Below are 21,385 nucleotides of genomic sequence, written 5' to 3' on the forward strand. Positions count from 1 at the left end.
TTAGTACTCCATGGAAACCTACCTTAATCGGTAGAATACTATAATAAAATAACAGGTATGCAGTGTGACAACTCCGTTACCCCACCAATAATAATAGAAGTTTTCGAAAGCAATTCAAATGTAAAAAAAAAAATTCTTCGCCTAAATAACGAAAAAGCGGTTGAGCTCAAATACAAAAAATATCAAGGGGACAAAATAATAAATAAAACAATAGGGAACTTGCATATATTTCAGATATAATCAAGAGCCCTAAAATTATATAAAAATATATGTTTGCATACCTCGGTGAAAGTTTTTTTATTATTTTATGACGTGGTTTGCAATATTTAATGCATCAAAGTTCACAAGAATTTTCAAATACAAGTGAGAAGCGAAAACGCCCGATGATTGGCTGGAAGAAAAGTGACGTCATTATTCAGAACGAGGAGGCACGGCGGCACGGCCATAGTAGAGGTTGCATACTTGAATACAAGCGACGGCGTGGTTATGATTCATTTCTTGAGGTGCAGACGTATCGGAGTTGTTCATTGTGACATCAGGGCTATTATTTGATCTATTTATCTTTCATTAAAAGCGATAGATTGCGTAAAGATGAAGGAATATGGTTATTCTTAGGCTGATCCTAGCAAGCTTCTTGTTACTCATTCCATCATGATAACAGGGTATTTTAGTGAAACTGTTGACTTCGTCGGCGCCGAAATTCGATGCCGAGAAATGGAATGGTAGCTGATGTGCATATGAAATGTTTTATAGTTCATAATAAAGTGAGACTTGCATGTAATATTGGCGAAAGCTTATACTCGTATGAAATGTGTATTCTTTTGGCAGTCAGGTAGAGAGTCTTATGGTGAACTTATTTTCCACCTCGAAGCTGTCAAGGATACTTTCAACTTAAAAATACCTAGCCTGGAAGGTGACAGGAAGCTCTTCAAGACTGGAATCTGAGGAAGCCAGATTATTAATTGTTTCAATTTAGTAGCGATAATATGCACGAATTCCCAACACAATATACCATCTTGTGACTCAAAAACCCCGAAGCCACTTCCTATTCTGCAGAAAGAATCAGTCAATCGCACCTCGATCAATATAATAAACACAACGTCTTAAGGTGTTAATAAGTTACTTTTGCAATTAAGATTAAGAATTTGTACCGTAGGACGGATAGGACTACCTTCTCCGCTAATTCGGCGTTGCCAAATTCAACAGCACAACTTACTCTAATGTCAACAGCACAGCTTACGATCGTTATCCTCTAGTATTACAAGTTTCTTTTCGATCTTGATTTGCCACCGACGTATATAAATAATTTGTCTTAACAAATTCCATGAGGGTCATGGCATCATTTTTGGTGTCCTCAAAAAAAAGGCTGGTGTCCTAACACCCCATGCCACATGCCTTTTAGGCGGCTTGCGGGGTATTATATAGATGTAGATGAATTTCAGGTGTACTATTCGAACGAGTGGCAACGTTATCATCCATTTTTCTGATAACTAAAACACACGAAGTGAAACGCTTGTACTTCATCATCCCGATGCCGCATTATTAATATCCCAAGTAATAATCTAGGCACAATAGCAATAGGAAAACTTGCCCAAGAATAACAGAACAAAATAAATTGATGATGAGCGGCTAAATACTCCCTCAAAACAAATTTTACAGCATGCGCTAAGCGTATTTCCCAACTCCCTACGGTTGTTTAGGCACCAATGATGTCACGCCTGGCCTCGGCAACGCTTGGCTGTCTTCGCGCAGTGGTCGGCCCAGAGAAATTTTTCTCGATTTGAATTGCAATTTTTTTATTTCTTTTGATGCTGAATGGAGAAACTCGAGGTATTTTTGCGAGCTAATATATCCATTTCACTTATTCAAAATAGTTTTTAAAGCCATCGACGACCCATGCAAGTTCCCCATGTTGCATATTTTTACAAGAATGCAATATCATTAACTAGTATGATATTTGGAGGAGGTGTCCGACAGCTGAGGTCATCTCCGCTATGAGGGAAGGGTGGAGAGAAACCCACCGTCGACATTAGCCTTCTCTTGACGAAAGGCGCCAAGGGGACCACGGCTTAACGTCCCATCCGACGACGGAGTGTTGCGCTTGAAATGTCCTCCACTCACTCAGCATTCAAGTAGGGATTGGGCAATCTCTGAAAATTCTCCGCCACTGCCAGGATTCAAACCCAAGCCCGCCGAGTGGGAAGCCAACACTCTAGCCACCACACCAACCCAATCCCCTCTTCCCATTAACTGCTTCCTTGTGATCATAAGTATCTTCCACTTTCATCATTACATAGGATATCACATGTGCACAAGTACCAACTATTCAAAAATACTTTTTTAGCCAAGCTTTGCCTCTGCATAGAAGCAATTATGCAGCTTAAGCCTTGGGTGTCACATTTTTGTACCATACTGGACCATATCATTGAATACCTACAAGAACAGATTCATGTCTTTGTGGAGATGACACAATAATCTGCATGCAATGCAATTTTGGACCATTCTGAAAGACCCCACACTGTGTTTGTTTGATGTCTTACTGTAACTACTATTTAAATAATAACCAGTCAAGTTGATGCATTAACTTGGTAGGAAGATTTCTTCAATCCTGCCCTTTTGAACATGCATCCTAGCGTAAGCATTCCAACAGAGTTTTCTAGGACAATTAGATACGAGGATTCTACAATAATAAATCTATGACTAATCCTTAAACATACATTAGAGAATAAATTGCTTACATCAGTCATTTGAATGGAAAGTCAGTGGAATGCTACTTGGTGCCTGGGGCTAACCAAATGGTAACCAACACAAGATACACTTAGGCTCAATTCAAACACCTCACTCACTTCCTCCCACACTAACCAAGGCATTCAACTTCCTCCTTGGTGAACTACCACTTAAATTCAATCATATGAAAACCTTAGTTTCTTACCAAATCAGAAATGGCTGGCAGATGAAGCATCTGATCTGACGGAGCCGACGCAGGGGCTACTTCCTGCCCCACTGCAGACCCTCCAGCTGCAGCACCACCACTTGACTTGCTACCTTTCATGTTGCGATGCTGAGGGAAGCTGGGCATTAATTTTGGATCACAAGCTGTTTAAACGATAACAAGATGTTGAGAATTTTTAGAGTACAAAAAGGAAACTGAATTGTTACAGACGATTTGGGTTTGCATGCCAGCATGGTATTTGCATGGGAATATCGAAGTATGTACTTCCATATGTATTCTTTACAACCAAACTGGCATAGAACCTTTACTTAATCATCATTATAGGGACACAATACATTCCCCAAAATTATAAGATAAATGAGTCAGTTACTGTTCCCACATAATGTTTATGATGCATAGGGATGTGCGAGTACATGAAAAATCGAGTAGAGTAGTTATATTACGATTCGAGTAGTATTATTACAAATGTCAGTTGAGTAGTTTCGGTTACAGAGCTGTCGAGGCCAGTTAGTTCAGAAATCTGCCGACAAAAGGCGCTATCATGGTACTCATGTAGTAATATTGTTCATAAAGTCGATCAATGAATGAATAATGCCTTGACCTAGGAGTTTCAGCTTTTGTACAGGTAGCAGTCAGCCACTATAGTAGTCGACGTAGATGCCGAATTTTCATCAGTCTGACCATCTTCCGCCCCAGCGGCATACTCGGAGTAATCAGAGTGGAAAATAGCATTGCTCATACTTTCTAATGAGATAATTTTATACCCTACCATACTTTCTGTAGTCAAAAATCAAGGGAATACGTAAAAATTATTAGGATTCCTACGGAAAAATGCAACTTTTAGGTTTTAGCGGGCAATGCTGGTTTTTCCCAGTTTTAGAAGTGCTGGTTTTTCCCAGAAGTCACAATTGAGTGCCATATACCAGACTTCTTGAGTACGATGTAGGTCTGATATTAATTTTTGTTTATTACAATATTGCATTTAGTTACCTTCTTGAACCTACAAAAAAGAGTTGCTACGGCTGATTAAATGAATCAATAAATAAAGAAAGCTTCTTTTTTTTAATCTACAAAGCTAAAGCTAAGTTCTAATGTTCGTTCGCATCATCTACTAAAATTCCATGAACATTCAAGATCCATATAAATCCTTTATATAACTTTTAATAAAACTTCCCAAGGTTCCCAAACTTCGCCATGCAAATTTGGAAAGAAAGTGCTGGTCCAGCTACACAAGACAGAAGCTACGGAAGACATTTTTCTGCAGGCAGTAATACTGTAACATGGAGATGACAAGACCTGCAGCCTGAGCATTTACAATAATTGGTTTTTCTGCATGAGAATTTGAAAGGATCAAATATTACATGACAAATTTACGTATACAATAATAGTTTAAATTGTAGAAATATCTTTATTCAGGGTTCTTCTGAGCAGTTTGGATACATACATTGACGGCATATTACTAAAGGTTAGTTCATTTCAATTGCGCTTATGCAATTGTTTAAGAGACATTAATTTTCAATCATCTCCTAATTGTGACTCAATTGCCATCAACGCTCCTCGTTATCTTATCCTTTTCACATCAAGCTAAGCATTCAAAATAGAAATTTTGCAATGGGATTGAAAGAAATGAGAATATGTTGGAACATGAATTGCTGTATTGCTTAGTTCAAGAATTACCATACTTGACACGACTCGATACTCACGAGTAGTTTTCAATTTGACTCCATACTCTACTCGAGGTCAAACAGTACTACTCACACATCCCTAATGACGCATGTGAAGCACAGCTGTATAATCTAATTTATGTGTTTTATTGAAGTGTGCCATCTTTGCGAGAGGTAATCCACTGGTTTCTTTTCGTCGATATAATGTTTAAACACGTACAGACTTATTTGTCTTTGGAATTGTTTCGCATTATTAACTTTTTCTCACCCTCTGGCAGAGAGGAGAAATATTGAACTGCATGTCAATTGAATATACACAAAATAGTTTGTGTCTTATTTTTTAATTTTTCTCGCATTCTTAATTTCAAACTACCAAAGTGAGCTTCAGGGAATATGTAGAACAATATGTTTTCAAAAATGAAGTTCATCATTTAATATTTAGTGGTCGCTCAAGAGCACTTAATGCAATAATAAACAATTTCATCGAAAAAGAGGACACTTTTTAGAATATAAGACATTTCTGAATCAAAATCAACGGGCCAGACTTGGTGATTCTTGCTTGTGAGACATCATTACAAATTGATAATATAAAATCTGCAGAACATTTTCCATCACTCACGCAAAGGGGCTTCCTTGAAATATGAACTCTGAAGACATTCTTCAGCTGTGGCTCGTTTCCTTGGATCATACATGAAGAGGAAATTGAGAAGTCGTAGCCCTGCAGCAGAGAGCCAAGGAAATCTTTGCTTCAAGTTGTTGTACGGCTGCTGCTTCAAGGTGAAAGACTGCAGAGCTGGGAGCGATGAAAACTCAGGCCAAATGGCATCCGACGGAGTGCCCAGTAAATCAACAATCAGCTCCAACTGATGCAATTCAGACCTTCCAGGTAGAAGCGGCCTGTGACCTGAAAGACAGAGGTAAATAAATGATACATTAGCGTATCTCAATTACATGAATTTCAAATTTGAGCAGATAAAAGGGGAGAACGCTTGAAATAAGACTCTTCTCATGAAATGGGCCATTTATTCTTGAATCTATTCCCCTTCCATTGTCAGTACTCTATGCTATTTATCCCATCTTCAATTCAATCCATAACCAAAAGGGCTTCAAACATAAGGAAGTGGTAATTGATACTTCTACATAATTAAGGGTTTTTGCTAGGTTTCTGACAGAGGATTCAAAATACCTACCAAGGAGTTCACCCAGAATGCACCCTGCTGCCCACATGTCCACGGATGTGGTCTGTGTTCGTGCCTGAAAAAATGAGCCACTCATAATCAAGGAAAAGAGAGAACTAATTATATAACACCATAAATTGCACATTAAGTTTGAGCAATTCTCCTAAATAATGCTCTATAATATATATCCCTAACTATACTAAATAGAATAGAATATTTTTACTATGCTCTAGGTAAAACCTATGAGAGCAAAAAATAGAAAATACAGGAATGTTCTCTTTATAAAATGCATTTATTAATTTATTTATAAATGTACTCTTAATAAAAGGCATTTTGACAAAAATAAGGCATTATGGAGATTATTGCTAGGCTAACAAGTAGTAGATATTTATATAAAAATGTAAAATATTCAATACTAACAACACAAAAATATAAGTTTTAACTTAGACAGTAATGAACACACACATACATATACACATTTATGTGGAGAGTTTTGATAACATCACCACTTTAACACTAGAAGGACGGCAGGGGTCATTTGACCCATTTTCAGAATTCAAATTTATTTTTCTCTTACTAAAATATTTTTTTTTTTTTTGAAACTTTTTGACTTTGTTCATTTTGGTCTATATTTTGATAAATTAGTGAAAATTCAACAATAATGTTTTGTTTTAAATTTTTATGACGTGCTATACCTAGAAGGACGGCTAGGGGTCATTTGACCCACAACTGGTTTTCACGCTATTTTCTTGCCCGTGGGCACTTTAGTGCCATGTATATCATATAATCAGCAATAGGCTAGTGTGGTAGATGATTTGCTTCATTTTGAATCTGGAAGTACCCGGTTCATTGCCAGTTTCGTCCCAAGGGCTCCTATCTGGTTTAAAAACCTAGGCATAGCGACTTGTTGTGCACAATCTTTCGATATTTTTTGGGCAGCAAAGGGAAATAAAACCTTTTCAATCCTTGATTTGCGTTAATTCATGTAATCATGATATTTTAATTTTGTTTTATTTATTGTTCAATGATTATTGTATTACCCACACCGAAAAATCGTCACGTATCCCAAAAATTGTTTTCCGTCGTCCAAGATTCAGAGCTCTTAGAGACATTATTTTCAATATCGACTCATCAGGTTTACGAATAACTTTCATTTTTCTGGCCTGACGGCACTGTCACTTGACCTAGCCCCTTTGCCGTGTGTCCAGCATTAGTGCCGCCTGACCCCGTCGGGGTTTTGGGTGGGTTGACTGCACGCTGCGTCCTGGGGAAAAATCCTGTCTCTTTTTGAGAGAGCGGAGGAATTGGGTGAACTGTAAAATTCTACTGTATAACCTACCCTTGGAATCCGCTCATAGGACGGAGAAGAAGCATTACTTCAAGTTCTTGAAAGATACAAATCAGAATACGGTTGGCGGTTGAGTCCCTGCCTTTTGAACGGCAATTAGCGTTACTTCTGAAAATGTTGTCCTTTTGTATGAATTTCTAATGCTCTCCAGCTCTCTATACCTCCAATGCAACTAGAAAAGATTCTACCATAATGCGCTTTCGTTTGTAGATTTTTTTGCAAGCATATCAGTAGCGAGTTGAGGAAGAAAGTAAGAAGTCGAGAAATATACCAAGAGAAGAGAATCGTCGCGATTCAAATAGCTGCAGGGAATATTGAAGATCAGTCTGGAAGTGAATCGTAAACATCAGTTCAAGGACATTCTGACCAATTATCAACATCTACATGTGATGGAAGCGACGAAGTCCAAGATAGTGAATCCGATGGCGACTTTGGCGTGATAGCAAATGCACAGCTCTATCCAACAAAATGCAGCTGTCCTTTTATGAGGTAAATTCCAAATAAACCAGGCAAATTTGGAATCGAGTACTGGGTTTTGACAGATGTGAAATGAAAATACAGCCTAAATGAATTTCCATATTGTGGCAAAGATGATGATTGGCCATCAAATCAAGCTTTGGGGAAATAAATAGTTACTAAAGTGACCGTAACACACAAGTGTTCAGGAATAAATGTAACTTGTAACAATTATTTTCCATCCATCCAGCTGGCAGGAAGTCATAAAAAAATGGAAAACTTCTCTTGCATGGACGATCTGAAAAAAATAGGCGTTACGCACGAATATCCATGACCCCTAAAATAGCCATGTAATCCATTCAACGTGATTGTTCAAAAATACCTTAGGCCATACTCTTTCGTAGAATCAGGCAAACTAGAACAATAATGTCCTTTCACTCAGCAGCATGATCTCAGACGACACTATTTTCGAAACGAATAAAAGAATACCAGAGACCATCCTATTTCATATTAAAACTACAAAGCGGAAGTAGGTATGATGGATAGCATGTATCAATTTATTTACACATCTCCAAATCCAACAGCCATATCTCCCCAGGCACAAAAAAGAAAAAGGTGCCAAATACCATCAAATTGAATCATTGCACCAATTTCCTTTCCATTTTCCAAATTCCTTTTCATGTGCAAATGGCTGGTGTCCTAACACCCCCTGCCACACGCTTTTAAGCGGCTTGCAGGTTAGTGTGTAGATTTAGATGTAGATGAATAAATCTTCCAATGAACGCATTCAGCGCAAAAAAATATTTTGTGGAAACAGCGCTGAAAAAATACAGTGTCTGAGATTTACAAAAAAGTAATAAGTTTAAAAAATTTTAATGCAAATTTTGTAAATCCAGTACCCCTATTGTTTAAGCATGTAACACAACTTTTGTATTGAGTGTATGTATTTTCATTATTTGATTTGCAATCGACTACTACATACGGTTTAATTCATGATTCTTTAAAATAATTGTTATTAACTTTTGACGATAGAAATAATATTTAATAATGTTAAATAGTGTTTTTTATGAACTGATTCAACAATTAATACGATTAAACTGAATATTGGTTGAAAATTAGGCCCCTAGCCGTCCTTCTAGGTAGCGCGAAACTTCCGTCTTCCAAGTGTTAAGATGATAACTCTAATGAGTTGAGGTGATTGAATTAAGCCCCAGACTTCAAATAGGAGTACAGCCTTCTTTTAAACGACTGAAGTGATTGTGACATCTTTATATTTGGCGGAAGAGAGTTACAGAATCTAGACGCAGTTGGATGAAAAGATTTGAAATATATATTGGCTTGAGGAATTTGAAGGTCAGAAACACGGCGGGTGGAAATTCCAGTATCTTTTTTGCGGGGCAAGAATAATTCGTACTGGTATGCAGGAGACGTTTTTGGAATAAGGAGAACAGAAAAGATCCTAGGATATAATCCCTTCGGCTATGAAGAGGTAACCTATTCAGATCAGTGTAGAATTTGGACAAATGTTCATCTCTATGTAAATCAAATATAAATCTAACACAGGAGTTAATTAACCGTTGCAGACACATTTCAAATACACTACGTAAGTCATTATAGACTAGTATACAGTAATCAATAATGGGGAAGATAACACATGTGATAAGCATAATTCTCGTGGAAATAGGGAGATTTTTCTTTTGAAGTTTCAATAAATAAAGAGCCTTATTCCCTTTATTAATTACTTCAAGCACATGCTGATCCCATGATAGATTGCAGGTGAGCGTGAGTCCAAGATATCTTACAATCTTGGTAACCGGCACAGTGGTGGAAGCGACACTTAAATTTGGGAGGCTGTCGTAAGCAATTGTGTTTCGAAGTCTTTTATTACCAAAAATTATAGCTCGGGTTTTGTTTGGGTTTAACTGAAGGCAGATCAATTCAGCCTAGCTGCATATTGAGCGAATCCCTGAGTTAATCATGTCGATTTTGTATGGAAGCTCTTATGGTAGAATGAACATATATTTGTAAGTCTTCCGCGTAGAGCATATATTTACAGCGAGTGATGCTCTAACAAGGGGAATACATGACCTTCGGGTGGCCGATTGAGCTCAAATTTTCTGAATCGGTAGATCACGGCTATCAATAAAATATGCCGAAGCAAGACGACGCACTTCTCAAAACTTTTCGAGAAAAAAGCAATTAAAAATCATATACATATATATTCACCGTGCAACCGTCCTAGATGTAAAACCTGTAAAATTCTCTCTCCACCCCCAGCCTCTTTCCTCTCCAAACTAAAATTCCTCCCGATATCTCCTTCCACCACCTGTACCTCCACCAACATCATATACCTCCTTCAATGCAACTTCTGCCCCGCTTTTTATATAGGCCTATGCACTACCCCTCTCAATCTCAGAATTAACAATCATCGCGCCTCCTGTTGTCCATCTTCCCCCCACTCCTCTCTACCAGTTCCCACACATTGTCTTTCACATGATTCCATTTTCAATCAATGCTACAAAGTATCCATTATTGCCTCCCTCCCTCCCACCGACTCCGCCCTCAACCTCCACACCCTCGAATTGGCGTGCATTTGGCACTTTCAAGCCAATAGCTTCCCGGGTCTCAACGTTGCATCCTAACCCCTATTCCTAACTCCCCCTCCCCATACACCTCTCCCCTTACCCCTCTTTTCCCTTTTCCAACCCTCTCCTTTCCTCACCATTCATTCTTCAGTTGACGAAGAAGCCGGAAGTGCTTCGATAGCTTCACAAGTTTATTTATTCAATGTGAGTGTTTCTTTTTTGTGTCTCTGTGTGTATTGACATTAACTTAAACTATTTATATATATATATATTAAAAGCATATAAAAATCAGCAAAGCAAAATTCATTTTTTAAATACTAATAAGTGCTGAAATGGGTAGGAAATGAAGCAAGGGCTGTATAATAGCCTTTCCAAAGGCGATTTTGTATTTATTAGTTCTCTCCGGGTGTATTAGGGTATTGCGAGTGTAAATTGTCTTCTGTAGGGGTGGGGACAGTATAATGACATTTAAATTATTAATTGGGAGGGAAATCCACCCTATCAACGGATTATGCTTTCATTGGGAGTTTCATTGAGAAAATTATTTGTAAGCGTGAATGACGCGTGTATACCGTCAAAAATACAGGGCAGTCGATGTGGTGGAGGATAGAACGCGTTCTCTGTTTGTTCGAGGAGTATCCCGAAACTTGTAAACGAAGAATTTACTGGAATGGTCAGGTAGTGTACTGGCCTCCACGTCCTAATCTCGTGAAATAACTTGAGAGTATTTCGAAATTTAATCCCTGCGTGTAATGTGGATTAAACCAGAAGTGCAGTACACTGTCCGTCGGATGGGACGTTAAACTGTTGTCCCCTTGGCGCCATTTGTTAAGAGTTGCATAATGCCGACGCCGGGTTACTGTCCACTTTTCATCCTGTTACTTATCCCAAGCTGATCCACTTCCGTTTCCCAATGAAAGCATAATCCGTTGATAGGGTGGATAGGAAAGAAATAAAAGCATATTATATTTTAATATATAAATGATGTTACTTTCTATTCACACACACAGTATTTTTAATATACATTTAATAATAAACAGTTTGCTGAAAAAAATAATTTCAATTTTTGTTGAAAAATGATTATTACTGGAAAAATTAGTTCTTTAATAATATTAAATCTATATAAAAAATAAATGGATAATAATTATTTTAGTTTTCACTTCTGTCGGCCAGTCCCACGACTGCCCCGTTTTTTTTTTATCTCCAAGCATCTTAAAAGGAATATGGCATATCCATATGGTTTTATCACGACTTAGAAGACGTTAAAATATAAAATATATCTTGCCACTAGACCAACTTCTTCATAAATAGGACTCCTTTCAGTAAGCCTTCGTTAAAAGCAGGACTTTATACACAGCAAAAAGGTCTCATTTGAAGGGGAACAGCTGTAACTTCTTTAAAAGCAGGACTTAGTTATAGTATGTGGATTTGTTACACGTGAGCCCCACTGAATATGCAGTAATGTATTTCCTGCAAAGGGTTTATAAATATTTACTAAAGACTAAATCAAACCTGGAGCAGGAGTTCAGGTGCTCTGTACCATAGTGTAACCACACGAGGAGTCATAGGACGAAGAGGTAGACCAAACCACCGAGCCAAACCAAAGTCCGCTGAAAACCAACACAAGGAGTTTAAAAAGTTTCTGATTAAATATCTTCAAAGAAATTGATTCATTTGCAGCACAATATATTAAGAAACTTGAATTACTAAATATTACATGCCTAATACAAATATAAACCATCTTATACCCCATATGGGTACATGCCAAGAACATCTGTCAAACCATCTAAACTTTTCCTGTCTTATCTAGTTCCATACCTTCCATACTAATTCCATAAACAAAGTTTAAATGTTTTATTGCAAAAATGCAATGGCATAAAAATAATATCCACAAAAAAAAATGCTGGGAAGTACAATATTACACTCTGATAGACACAACATATTAAAAATTACTCTCCATAGAACATTAAGAAGAAATTCTCATGACAAATTCAAGTCAACTAACAATCTTAGACTGCTAAGGGTCGGTTTTATAATGTCTGGTTAAACCTCACGTTAATTTGACGTGGAGATTACGGTAACGTGGAGTTTAACGAGAGGTTGTGTTTTATAAAGCAAATCCTACCGCCGGTTGGCTGATGGGAACTTTAACGAGAGGAAAGCGCAGCTACTGTAATTCTCATACCAACAATTGATCGCGAAAAGTGAAACAGACGAAAGTCAAAATTGAAAAAAATCGAGTTGGAAAGTGGTGAAAGAATTGTTTACGTTTGTTTTGAAGTGATGGTTAGCTTTGAAAACGAAGATGACGCCAATATTTTCGGTTTTAATCGTTGACGATCTTATGGTCAATCATCAGTGTGTCGTTAAAATAAAAATACTCGCCTCGATTTGTGAATATTTGGCAAGTACAAGTGTTAATTGTATGAGTGCAAGAAATAGTGGTGAATTAACCTTGTTTGTGCTTATTATTCTAGAACAAAGATTCTCATTTGTATAATGAAACCAATTGAAATGGTTTTCTATTGAGTACGCCACCAGAGCGATTTTAGGAGCATTTTGAGGCTACAATTTAATCATAATGACGATAAATTTTAATCATACTTTTGCAGTAAGATATATCTTCTTAGCGTTAGTATGGCCCCTACGCTAATTTATTATCATCTCTGTGTTCCCTACGGAATTAGGAACAACTTGCAATTTGTGAATAATCAAAGCCTTTCCCGTTTTCAAAGTACTCACCATGGCCATAATTTAAATAACAGAATTTATAACCAACCACCGTCTAATAGAAAAATTCATCAGTGTTCATTAAAACGATAACGAGGCTTCTGTCACAATGATGTCATTGTTATGATCAATTCATGGTAATTCCTTTGATGATTTTTGTGTTTATATAGAGCATTTTCAGTTTTATTAAAATTTTCACAATGAGGAGGTATATTCAGCCATGTGCCACTCGTGTTACAGACACGAAAAGAATTGAGCCATATAATTGTCAGCTAGCAGCAGATATTTCATAACTTTAAATTATCTCATCTTTTTTATGATTATATATATATATATATACTGTTAAGAAGCAATATGTTTCATGAAATCCATAATCTCTGGCAAATAAATTTTCAATAAGGGACAGAACTAAGTTTAAATTTCTTCATTAGAGATACCAAAATCTATTGCATGACACCAAGTAGCCCTTACCATTGAAGTATAAAGTGAAACATATTTTGATACTGGCTGTCAATAGTGTAGTTGATATTGTAATAGGGATGACTGTGAGTCTTTATGGTAATGCCATTGAGAATGTATTCATTGCCATTTTAAATTGAATGGATGTTCAGAAATCACTGATTATGAACATAGCTTCACAGTCTAAAATTAAAATTAGAGAAGAATGAATAAAGTTTGAATAACTTATGCATAACCCTACCACAGTTACTTCAAGGGCTCCTGCTATCCAATTATTAAATAAATGTACAGTTTGCAGCAAACCTTTCATACTTTACCAGCAGGCTGCATGTTGTTATAAAAATATGCATCTGTAACAAATATTGCAACTCTTTTTGGCTCATAGCTTGGGATGGGGGATCTATTCTTTATGTTAATACTATTTTTGCAAACCTTGTGTTAGAATAAGTTTTAAGTGCTAACATAACTAACTTCATATCTAATCAACAGCAATGGCTTGTATTGTATTTAAGATTTAAGGAAAGGAGATGGGGTGCAAAGATATTAAAGTTGCTGGGTTCAATTTATAAAAAATCTGTCGAAAAACATATCTAATCAGAATGAAAGCATTAAATTTCAACTCTCAGTGGTGTTTATGAATACTATACTATACATGTGATAGATATTTTCTTTTATTCTCAGGGCACAAAATATGAAGCTTTCATTGAACATGTTTTAAATATTTAGCAGAGTACTAAATTATACAAAGACAGTAGTGGATCCAGGATAGGGACAAGGGGGTTGGACTAGGTGAGGTTAAAATTCCAGCTGTAGTGGGGGTTGGAAATAAACCACCATTCTATCTAGTGTAAAGTGGATGGTACCCAAGGGGAGCAAATTGGATACCCTCCTTAGCCCCCCCCCCCCCCCATGTATCTGTCACTGTACAAATATACTGTTATTTATATAGCATTTAAAGAATTTATTTGTATCAAATGCAAAGCGTAAGGATTCCATCATGATGACTTCTTCATTGCAACTGTCTTTTTGGGATATGGGTTTTCAATGGAATTATGTTGTTACATGTTGTCACAGTAAGTAATTTTTTTACTGCCTACTTCTGGGGTAATCCTTATGAATGCTGTACCAAGTAATCTCTGAATGCACCACACTGACATCACTCACTTATAATTAATATATGTGCTTCCATTATCATAAATGCAATAATATGACTTCCTCACAGAATTTTATCGTACCATGTTCTATTTATGAAGTGATTATAGGAGCAATTTCCCTTACATCCACTCCACTTTCACAAATCTATTAAGAAAATTTGCCTTTGTGACATGAACATAGACTGTTTCTCATTACATATGTTGCAGCTATGCATGTTAAAATATATCTCTAGTGATGCAGATCGGAGCGAGACAGATGAGACAGAGATAATCCTTGGAATAAATAAAAAGAGGAGAATTAAAGGGATAATCACAGTACCAAAGTGCAAATAGAAGTCTGGTTAAGACATATGGAGTAAGGTTTGCTATGGAACTGGTATTTTTGACCCAGAAGGAGGATAAGAATAGAGGTATACAGGAATGTATAGATAATATTGACAGGAAAAGGAAGTGCTAGCTAGACCTGATAAGTGAGGTGAGGGAATAATTGCAGGAGATGAATTAGATATAAATGATGTAGATGAAGTGTATATCAAGCTTGAAATGCTGACAACAGTGATTAAGGTAAGGATTTTGAGTAACAAGCAAGGGCAGGGAGACAATGGTTCTGGAATAAATGGAATAACCATGTATGTTACATAAAACTATGTCAACCTTAATGAGTAGATCACTTCTAACAGTAAGTAATGGAATGAGATATCTAGTCATGCATTATTATAAGTGTTGATGATATCATACCTAATAGATTTTTTGAACGTATGTACTCATTAGTGACAGTTCAATGGATGGAGCATGAAAAAATTAATAAAAGCTACGTATGGGATTGACATCCCAAGAAACTAACGAGTGTACCAGATATGTGATATAAATTGGCTGTTATAGGAATATGTCTTCACTTATCCTTTGAAGACTTATTAAACACATTAGTTAGTTAAACGTTGACAAGTAGTAGTAAGGGTTAATATTTTAGGAAGAAACCATACCAAGGATCACACTTAAGACTTTGAAAGAGTTATTAGTAAAATTAGACATTGCAATATTTCCACTGATTTTATTATAATAAAACTTAGTGGAAATACTGCAATGCCTAATTTTACTAATATGAAGAACTTCACCATATCTTGCTCAATATCATACAAAATACTTTGAAAGAGCTTATCGATGAAAAAATTTCAGTAGTCACTGATTAGCATGGAAAATAATGAATGTAATGGTGGTGAATGCAGTCATTTCCTGTAATTTCAACCTCATGAGCAAATACATATGTACACAGACAACAGCTTTCCCCAATTGCAAGCAAGAGTAGCCCAGCTGGCTCAATATTGTAAGAAATACAACTGACTCTGATTGTTTCAAACATTCCCTTAGCAGACTATGCTTGAGAACCTCAATAAATATATTCCCTTAGCAGACAATGCTTAAGAACCTTAAAATAATATTTCTTTGATTAATCTGACTTTGATGTTCCATGAGTCTTCAGGTGCAAGGGTCCAAATTCTCTCCTTGAATTAAGGCTCAAATGTGTGGAATAAAATCAAACTTTTTCAGGATAAAGTATCGAATTGTTTACTTTCACCATATTAAAATATTCAAACCTGAAATAAGATAAGTATTGGTAACCAAATTGGCACTCTTATATTTTAACATGAGGTATCTAGATGGGCACCACTGATTCTATGGCTCTGAAGCTACTTTTGATGGCAGATGCACCACTGATTCTATAGCTCTGAAGCTACTTTTGATGGTAGATAATTTGCTAGGAGGTTTTAATAGTACATAACCTATGTTTGGCTACGAACTGCACTTAGGCAATAAAGTCGCATTTTTTCCGTTGAAGGCTACACATTAGAACACTCAGATACGAGAAGACTTCTCTTGCTTACGGTGCCTTTCCAAATCTTTTTCTATCAAAATAATGAGAGGTCATTACTTAGTCACAAAAAGTACAATAATTAGTAAACTTCCACACTCTAAAGGCTCATTTGCCTAACAAATTCCTTAATATGTCATACCATCTCATGAGCAAATCAGTCATTCTTACTTTTTTACCCACACGAGCTGTATTGGTTATATCAATTTGCCTTTGTCAGCCTCCAAAGAAAACTCAAACAGTATCTTGTATACATTACGTACGAAACGTGCAAAATCCTTTCTTTTTCACGCAATCTTTCACTTGCCTCACTTATTCCTACATATTTATCTCCAAGAAATACCAAGCCGTACACCAGATATTGTTAATGGACTTACCTACAATTTTTTTTGTAGTACTTTGACAAACATATCTTTTGGAAAAAGAAATACGAAAATACTTTCACCTCATAACATATATCCTCACAATTAATTATAAATTCTATAGTGACATCAAATGCTAGTAAATCAGAATGCAATCAGTAAGTACGATCTTTTTCTCTCTTTCGATTGCCAAATACGAAACTTGGCTGTTCTTCTAATTCAAACTGTCTTTGTAAACACCGACACATTTTTAATTCGTTGATGAAGTCAGCATAACCAGGTAATAACAGATTTCTATACCTACACTCCTGTTACACCTCCTTCTTTCTCTCCGATATGTAATTCTAATATTTTTCATCATCTCACTTGGCTGGCACAAATCATAACAAACTCCTACACCGGCACAAATATTGCATAACTTCAACATTTTCAGGGGTTTGGCACACGATCTCCGACTGCAGTCCATAGAATAGACAATATTATTTATTGGATGGTGATTATTATCAAACTTGAGATGTTTGTAAGGATTTCGTAGCGTATACCGTAGAATACGTCGAATAGCATGAAAACAGTGGTCCGTTCCGGATATATCACCGGTCTTATGGAAATATTTCACTTATTAAATTGCTAGTATGGTGCTAAAAATATTGGAAATTGATTGCTGATATCGTAGATACGGATAAAAACGGAGGATGCTGCGCTTGGTCGATTATTTCTTCCGTATATTATCGTAGGGTACTTCAGCATTTCAAAACATCCGCCATTTTCAACAATTTAAACTTCACGTTAACCTTTTACCCAAGGGAAATCCATGGTTTAGCTTGACTACCACTTTAACGCTCAGATTTGGCTTAACCATCGATTATAAAACAGAATTCTGGGACTTAACCGACGCTTAGCTTAAACTCCAGTTTAACCAGACATTATAAAACCGGCCCTAAGAGTCTGACCAGAAAGTCTACTAATGGTTTTAGGTATGAAGTCCTTTTAACAAAACAGCCCTAACTGGATTGTCAGCCAAAGAGAAACACAGTTGCACAAAGTTTTAGACAACACCTAACAGATAAGAAAAGACTGCAGAATTTGGACAATTGATAAGATTATTAAGACCACAAATTACTCACCTATTTTTACACAGCCTTTATCAGTCATCAAAAGATTTGAAACTTTTAAGTCTCTGTGCACTACAAAATTGCGATGAAGATAGCGAAGTCCCCGTAAAACTTGAAGCATAATGCACTTCACTTGTGACTCAGAGAATGGTGCCTGCATGTTGTCCAAGAGAGAAGCTAAATCTTGCTCACAGTACTCCATGGCTAGAAAGATGCTAGATGCATATGAAAAAACAGAAAAGAACAGTATGTATTGATAAATTTTTTTAATAAACAATTATTTAAGTGGCTTTTTTAAATGATAATAATAATAATAATTTTTATTGTTCCTAGAGATCACATGTTCTGGTGACATTGGAAGTCGTCAAAATAAAGTAAATAATTAAAGTAATAGTTACAAATAAATGAAGTGATATAACATTTACAATTTTTACAGATAAAAGAAAAAAAGTTACAATTTTAGTGGTTGATGGGCAAAGATTACTCCGAGCCCAACATAAAATCCTTCAGGCTATAATAGTTATTTTCCATTAAATATATCTTCAAAGCATTCTTGAATGGTGTAGGTGGAAGACATTTAATATCATACGGTAGCCTGTTGTATATTTTTGATAGGGAGAAAAGGGGTCCTTTTTGGCAGAAAGTGCTATGGTAGTCTTTGAGGTGAATGTCATTGGTGGTTCTGGTAGCGTGATTATGGAGAGAACTATTTTTTGGAAAGTATTCAGGGTTATTCTTAACAAAAGAGGCACAGTTGAGTATGTACAGTGATGGGAATGTTAGTATTTTCTGCACACCTCTTCAACGAAGAGAAACAACCCCCCCAGCTATGGATGCCACCTCACTGTAGTAGTTAGAATGTCAGTATGTTGATATAATTTTTTATTAAATTTGGATATACCTATGTACATACACATGTAGTAGAGCTTGGATAGCATTAAAAATGAGGAATGCCGATACAGTTAATTGAATGAGACAGTTTATCTTGACACGATCATTTTCTCACTATTTTTCACTTTGGCTTCTGCATCATCCTGTTGCTGCAGCTTATGTGCCCATCCCATTGAAAAATAAGTCCTTTTGAGGCATGGAAGGGCAGAAAAGAGGGATTAAAGAAGTTGAGGAAATGGAGAGAAGGGAATAGCAGGGTGAGCAGTGGACTGGCTAGAGAAATAGTAGCAGAAATGCATTTTTTAGGGGTGCGTCGACAACAGGGTCATTTACACCGCTCATTGTTCCTTTTCATTAAGGAAGCTTATTGATTTCTGCTACACGCTTTCAGTAAAAAGGGGTCTCCTATACAGTGAAATCACAATTATTTTGATTATGCCCGTGTTGAAGACATATTGTACTACATTATTGATATTATCTAGATTATTACCCACAGCGGTTTGTATATCTTGGTTTCCAACTAGTTTCCTACGTTCAAGAGAATATTTTGTGCATTCCTCCAGAACGCGATTCACAGTGAGGTGGCATCCATAGCTGGGGGGGTTGTTTCTCTTCGTTGAAGAGGTGTGCATGTGTGAGTGCAGTATGACCAATTCTAAGTCTAGAGAGGGCGACCTCTTCCCTATGGCTATTCCTGGCTGAAGTGGACCAAGTGGACGTTTCCACTTTGATGTTTCTGAGTTTTTTGCCAGTGATATTATTCCACACCTCTTGTCATTGTTCCATGCACACTCTCTTCAGTGTGGTACTTGGATCATCAGAGGAGATCCTATCAAGATCGGTAATGGGTTTATTAAGTGCCTCCTTCGCTGCTGCATCCACCATCTAATTGCCTCGAATTCCTACATGCCCCTGGATCCACATGAAAGAAATTGTAATGCCCTTCCTGCTCAAGGAGTAAAGGGTAACGTATATGGACTGCACCAAGGGATGAGAGGGGTAGTAATCTGAAATGGCACGGAGTGCACTTAAGGAATCTGAGAACACAGAACTTCTTGCCACAAAATATGCCAGAGCATATTTTATGGTAAGACGTTCTGCATTGTATATAAATTCTGCAGAGCGGGTTGAGTTTAGCTTGGATCGTGGTGCCACCATAAGGAATGATGGAGCAAGCACAAGCTGTATCAGATTTTGAGCCATCAATATACATAGGTATAAGCCAAGGATAGCGATCAAGAACTTCTTGGCTACAGAAATGATAGACTAATTATCCCACTAATGTATCACTGAATAACAGTTAATCAAGGCTCTACTACATTTCAAAATTTATAGTCAATGTATAGCATGTAAACTAAAGCATGCCATTGAGACTGCAATGAAGATTTCTTTCTAATTCAAAACTGGATTTTTGTTTCTTTTCCCTTTGCCATAAAAATTTAAGATGGGCTAAAAGGACCCCAGGTTTCTTAACAAAGATCCACATCACTAACATTAAAATACATTATTTCACTTCTTTTTTCCTTCAGATTGCCTTAGGGCTTCCATATCTTCATTTTTATCCATTTCTCAACTTATTTTTCACATCACGCTGAATATATATGGAAGCCAAGTTGATGGGTCCCTTGACCCAAGTGTCCTGGGTTCCAATTCCAACAGAAGCTTTTCGACCGGCTCCTTTATCTTGAGTGTGAAAAAAATTTACACTCCTGTGCTTTAGTCTAGGATGAACTCTAATCTCACCCATCCAAACCAACCCTCAGGCAGGAGTACTGAGGGAATTACGAGGAATTTACCAGTATTCCATACATCCTTACAACACAATCTCAATCTTTTCTAATTGAATGGTCACCAAGATGGCCATCGATTTTGAAATTTATGAAAATTTATGCTTTCCCAGATAAGTTAGTTAATAATAACTATCAAAATAGAGTTCAATTCTTATAGTTAAAGCTCAAAAGAAGTTAAAATCTTAACTATTGGTGTCAACTATGTACCAATAACCCATGTCCCAAAGAATACATATTTTACTTAGAAAAAAAAGCTGCAAGTTTCAGTCACTCATCGCAGAAAAATAGCAGTAAGCAACTGAGTAAAATTCAAGCACATGAGACACGGTGACCTTTTAGACCTTTGTTCTTAGTAACATCCACTTATCCTGAACTTTACTGAAATGTTAACCTACAATGTCAACAAGGGCACTCAATCTATATCCAATGATGTTTACAAGGTGTTTTCTAAGAAGGCGATTAGCCACACAATACATGATCCTATGAGATTTGCAGCATTGTCTCACTCTGGGTTACCTGTTACAATCATTAATCAAAGACCCCTGGCAAACACAGCTATGACATACCCTTCACATACCATCAATGCGTGGCATTAGTGAAGTACCCCCTCAAAAATTTTTCCTTGGAAATCTACCCTCAGCAGAAATATTACCCAGCAGACTTAAACACAAGACTTTTACACCAAGGACCTTCATGCTCAGGACTTCCGTGCAACGTCCTTCGACTCAAATGCCAGAGACTAATGTCTCAGGCCTCTGTCTCTGATTCTACTGTGCCAGCAGTTTGAATCTTCAATAGAAGTCCTGCAGATCAGTACATACATAGGTTTTCGG

The 21,385-nt window shown here is 36.8% G+C and overlaps 1 protein-coding gene across 1 annotated transcript in view; it reads right to left on the minus strand.

Moving 5' to 3' along the window:
* LOC124154874 (cyclin-dependent kinase 10) overlaps window positions 1-21,385 on the minus strand; it is a 68,623-nt gene that overhangs the window by 14,796 nt on the left and 32,442 nt on the right. The window contains exons 5-9 of the mRNA XM_046528676.1: window positions 17,884-18,086; window positions 11,697-11,794; window positions 5,808-5,871; window positions 5,237-5,521; window positions 2,933-3,096 (exon numbers count right to left, since the gene is read on the minus strand). Coding sequence (XP_046384632.1) covers window positions 2,933-3,096; window positions 5,237-5,521; window positions 5,808-5,871; window positions 11,697-11,794; window positions 17,884-18,086 — 814 coding nt within the window. The remainder of the gene's footprint in view (window positions 1-2,932; window positions 3,097-5,236; window positions 5,522-5,807; window positions 5,872-11,696; window positions 11,795-17,883; window positions 18,087-21,385) is intronic.

This window comes from Ischnura elegans, chromosome 1 (genome assembly GCF_921293095.1).
Source record: "Ischnura elegans chromosome 1, ioIscEleg1.1, whole genome shotgun sequence".
NCBI classification, from domain to species: Eukaryota; Metazoa; Arthropoda; class Insecta; order Odonata; family Coenagrionidae; genus Ischnura; species Ischnura elegans.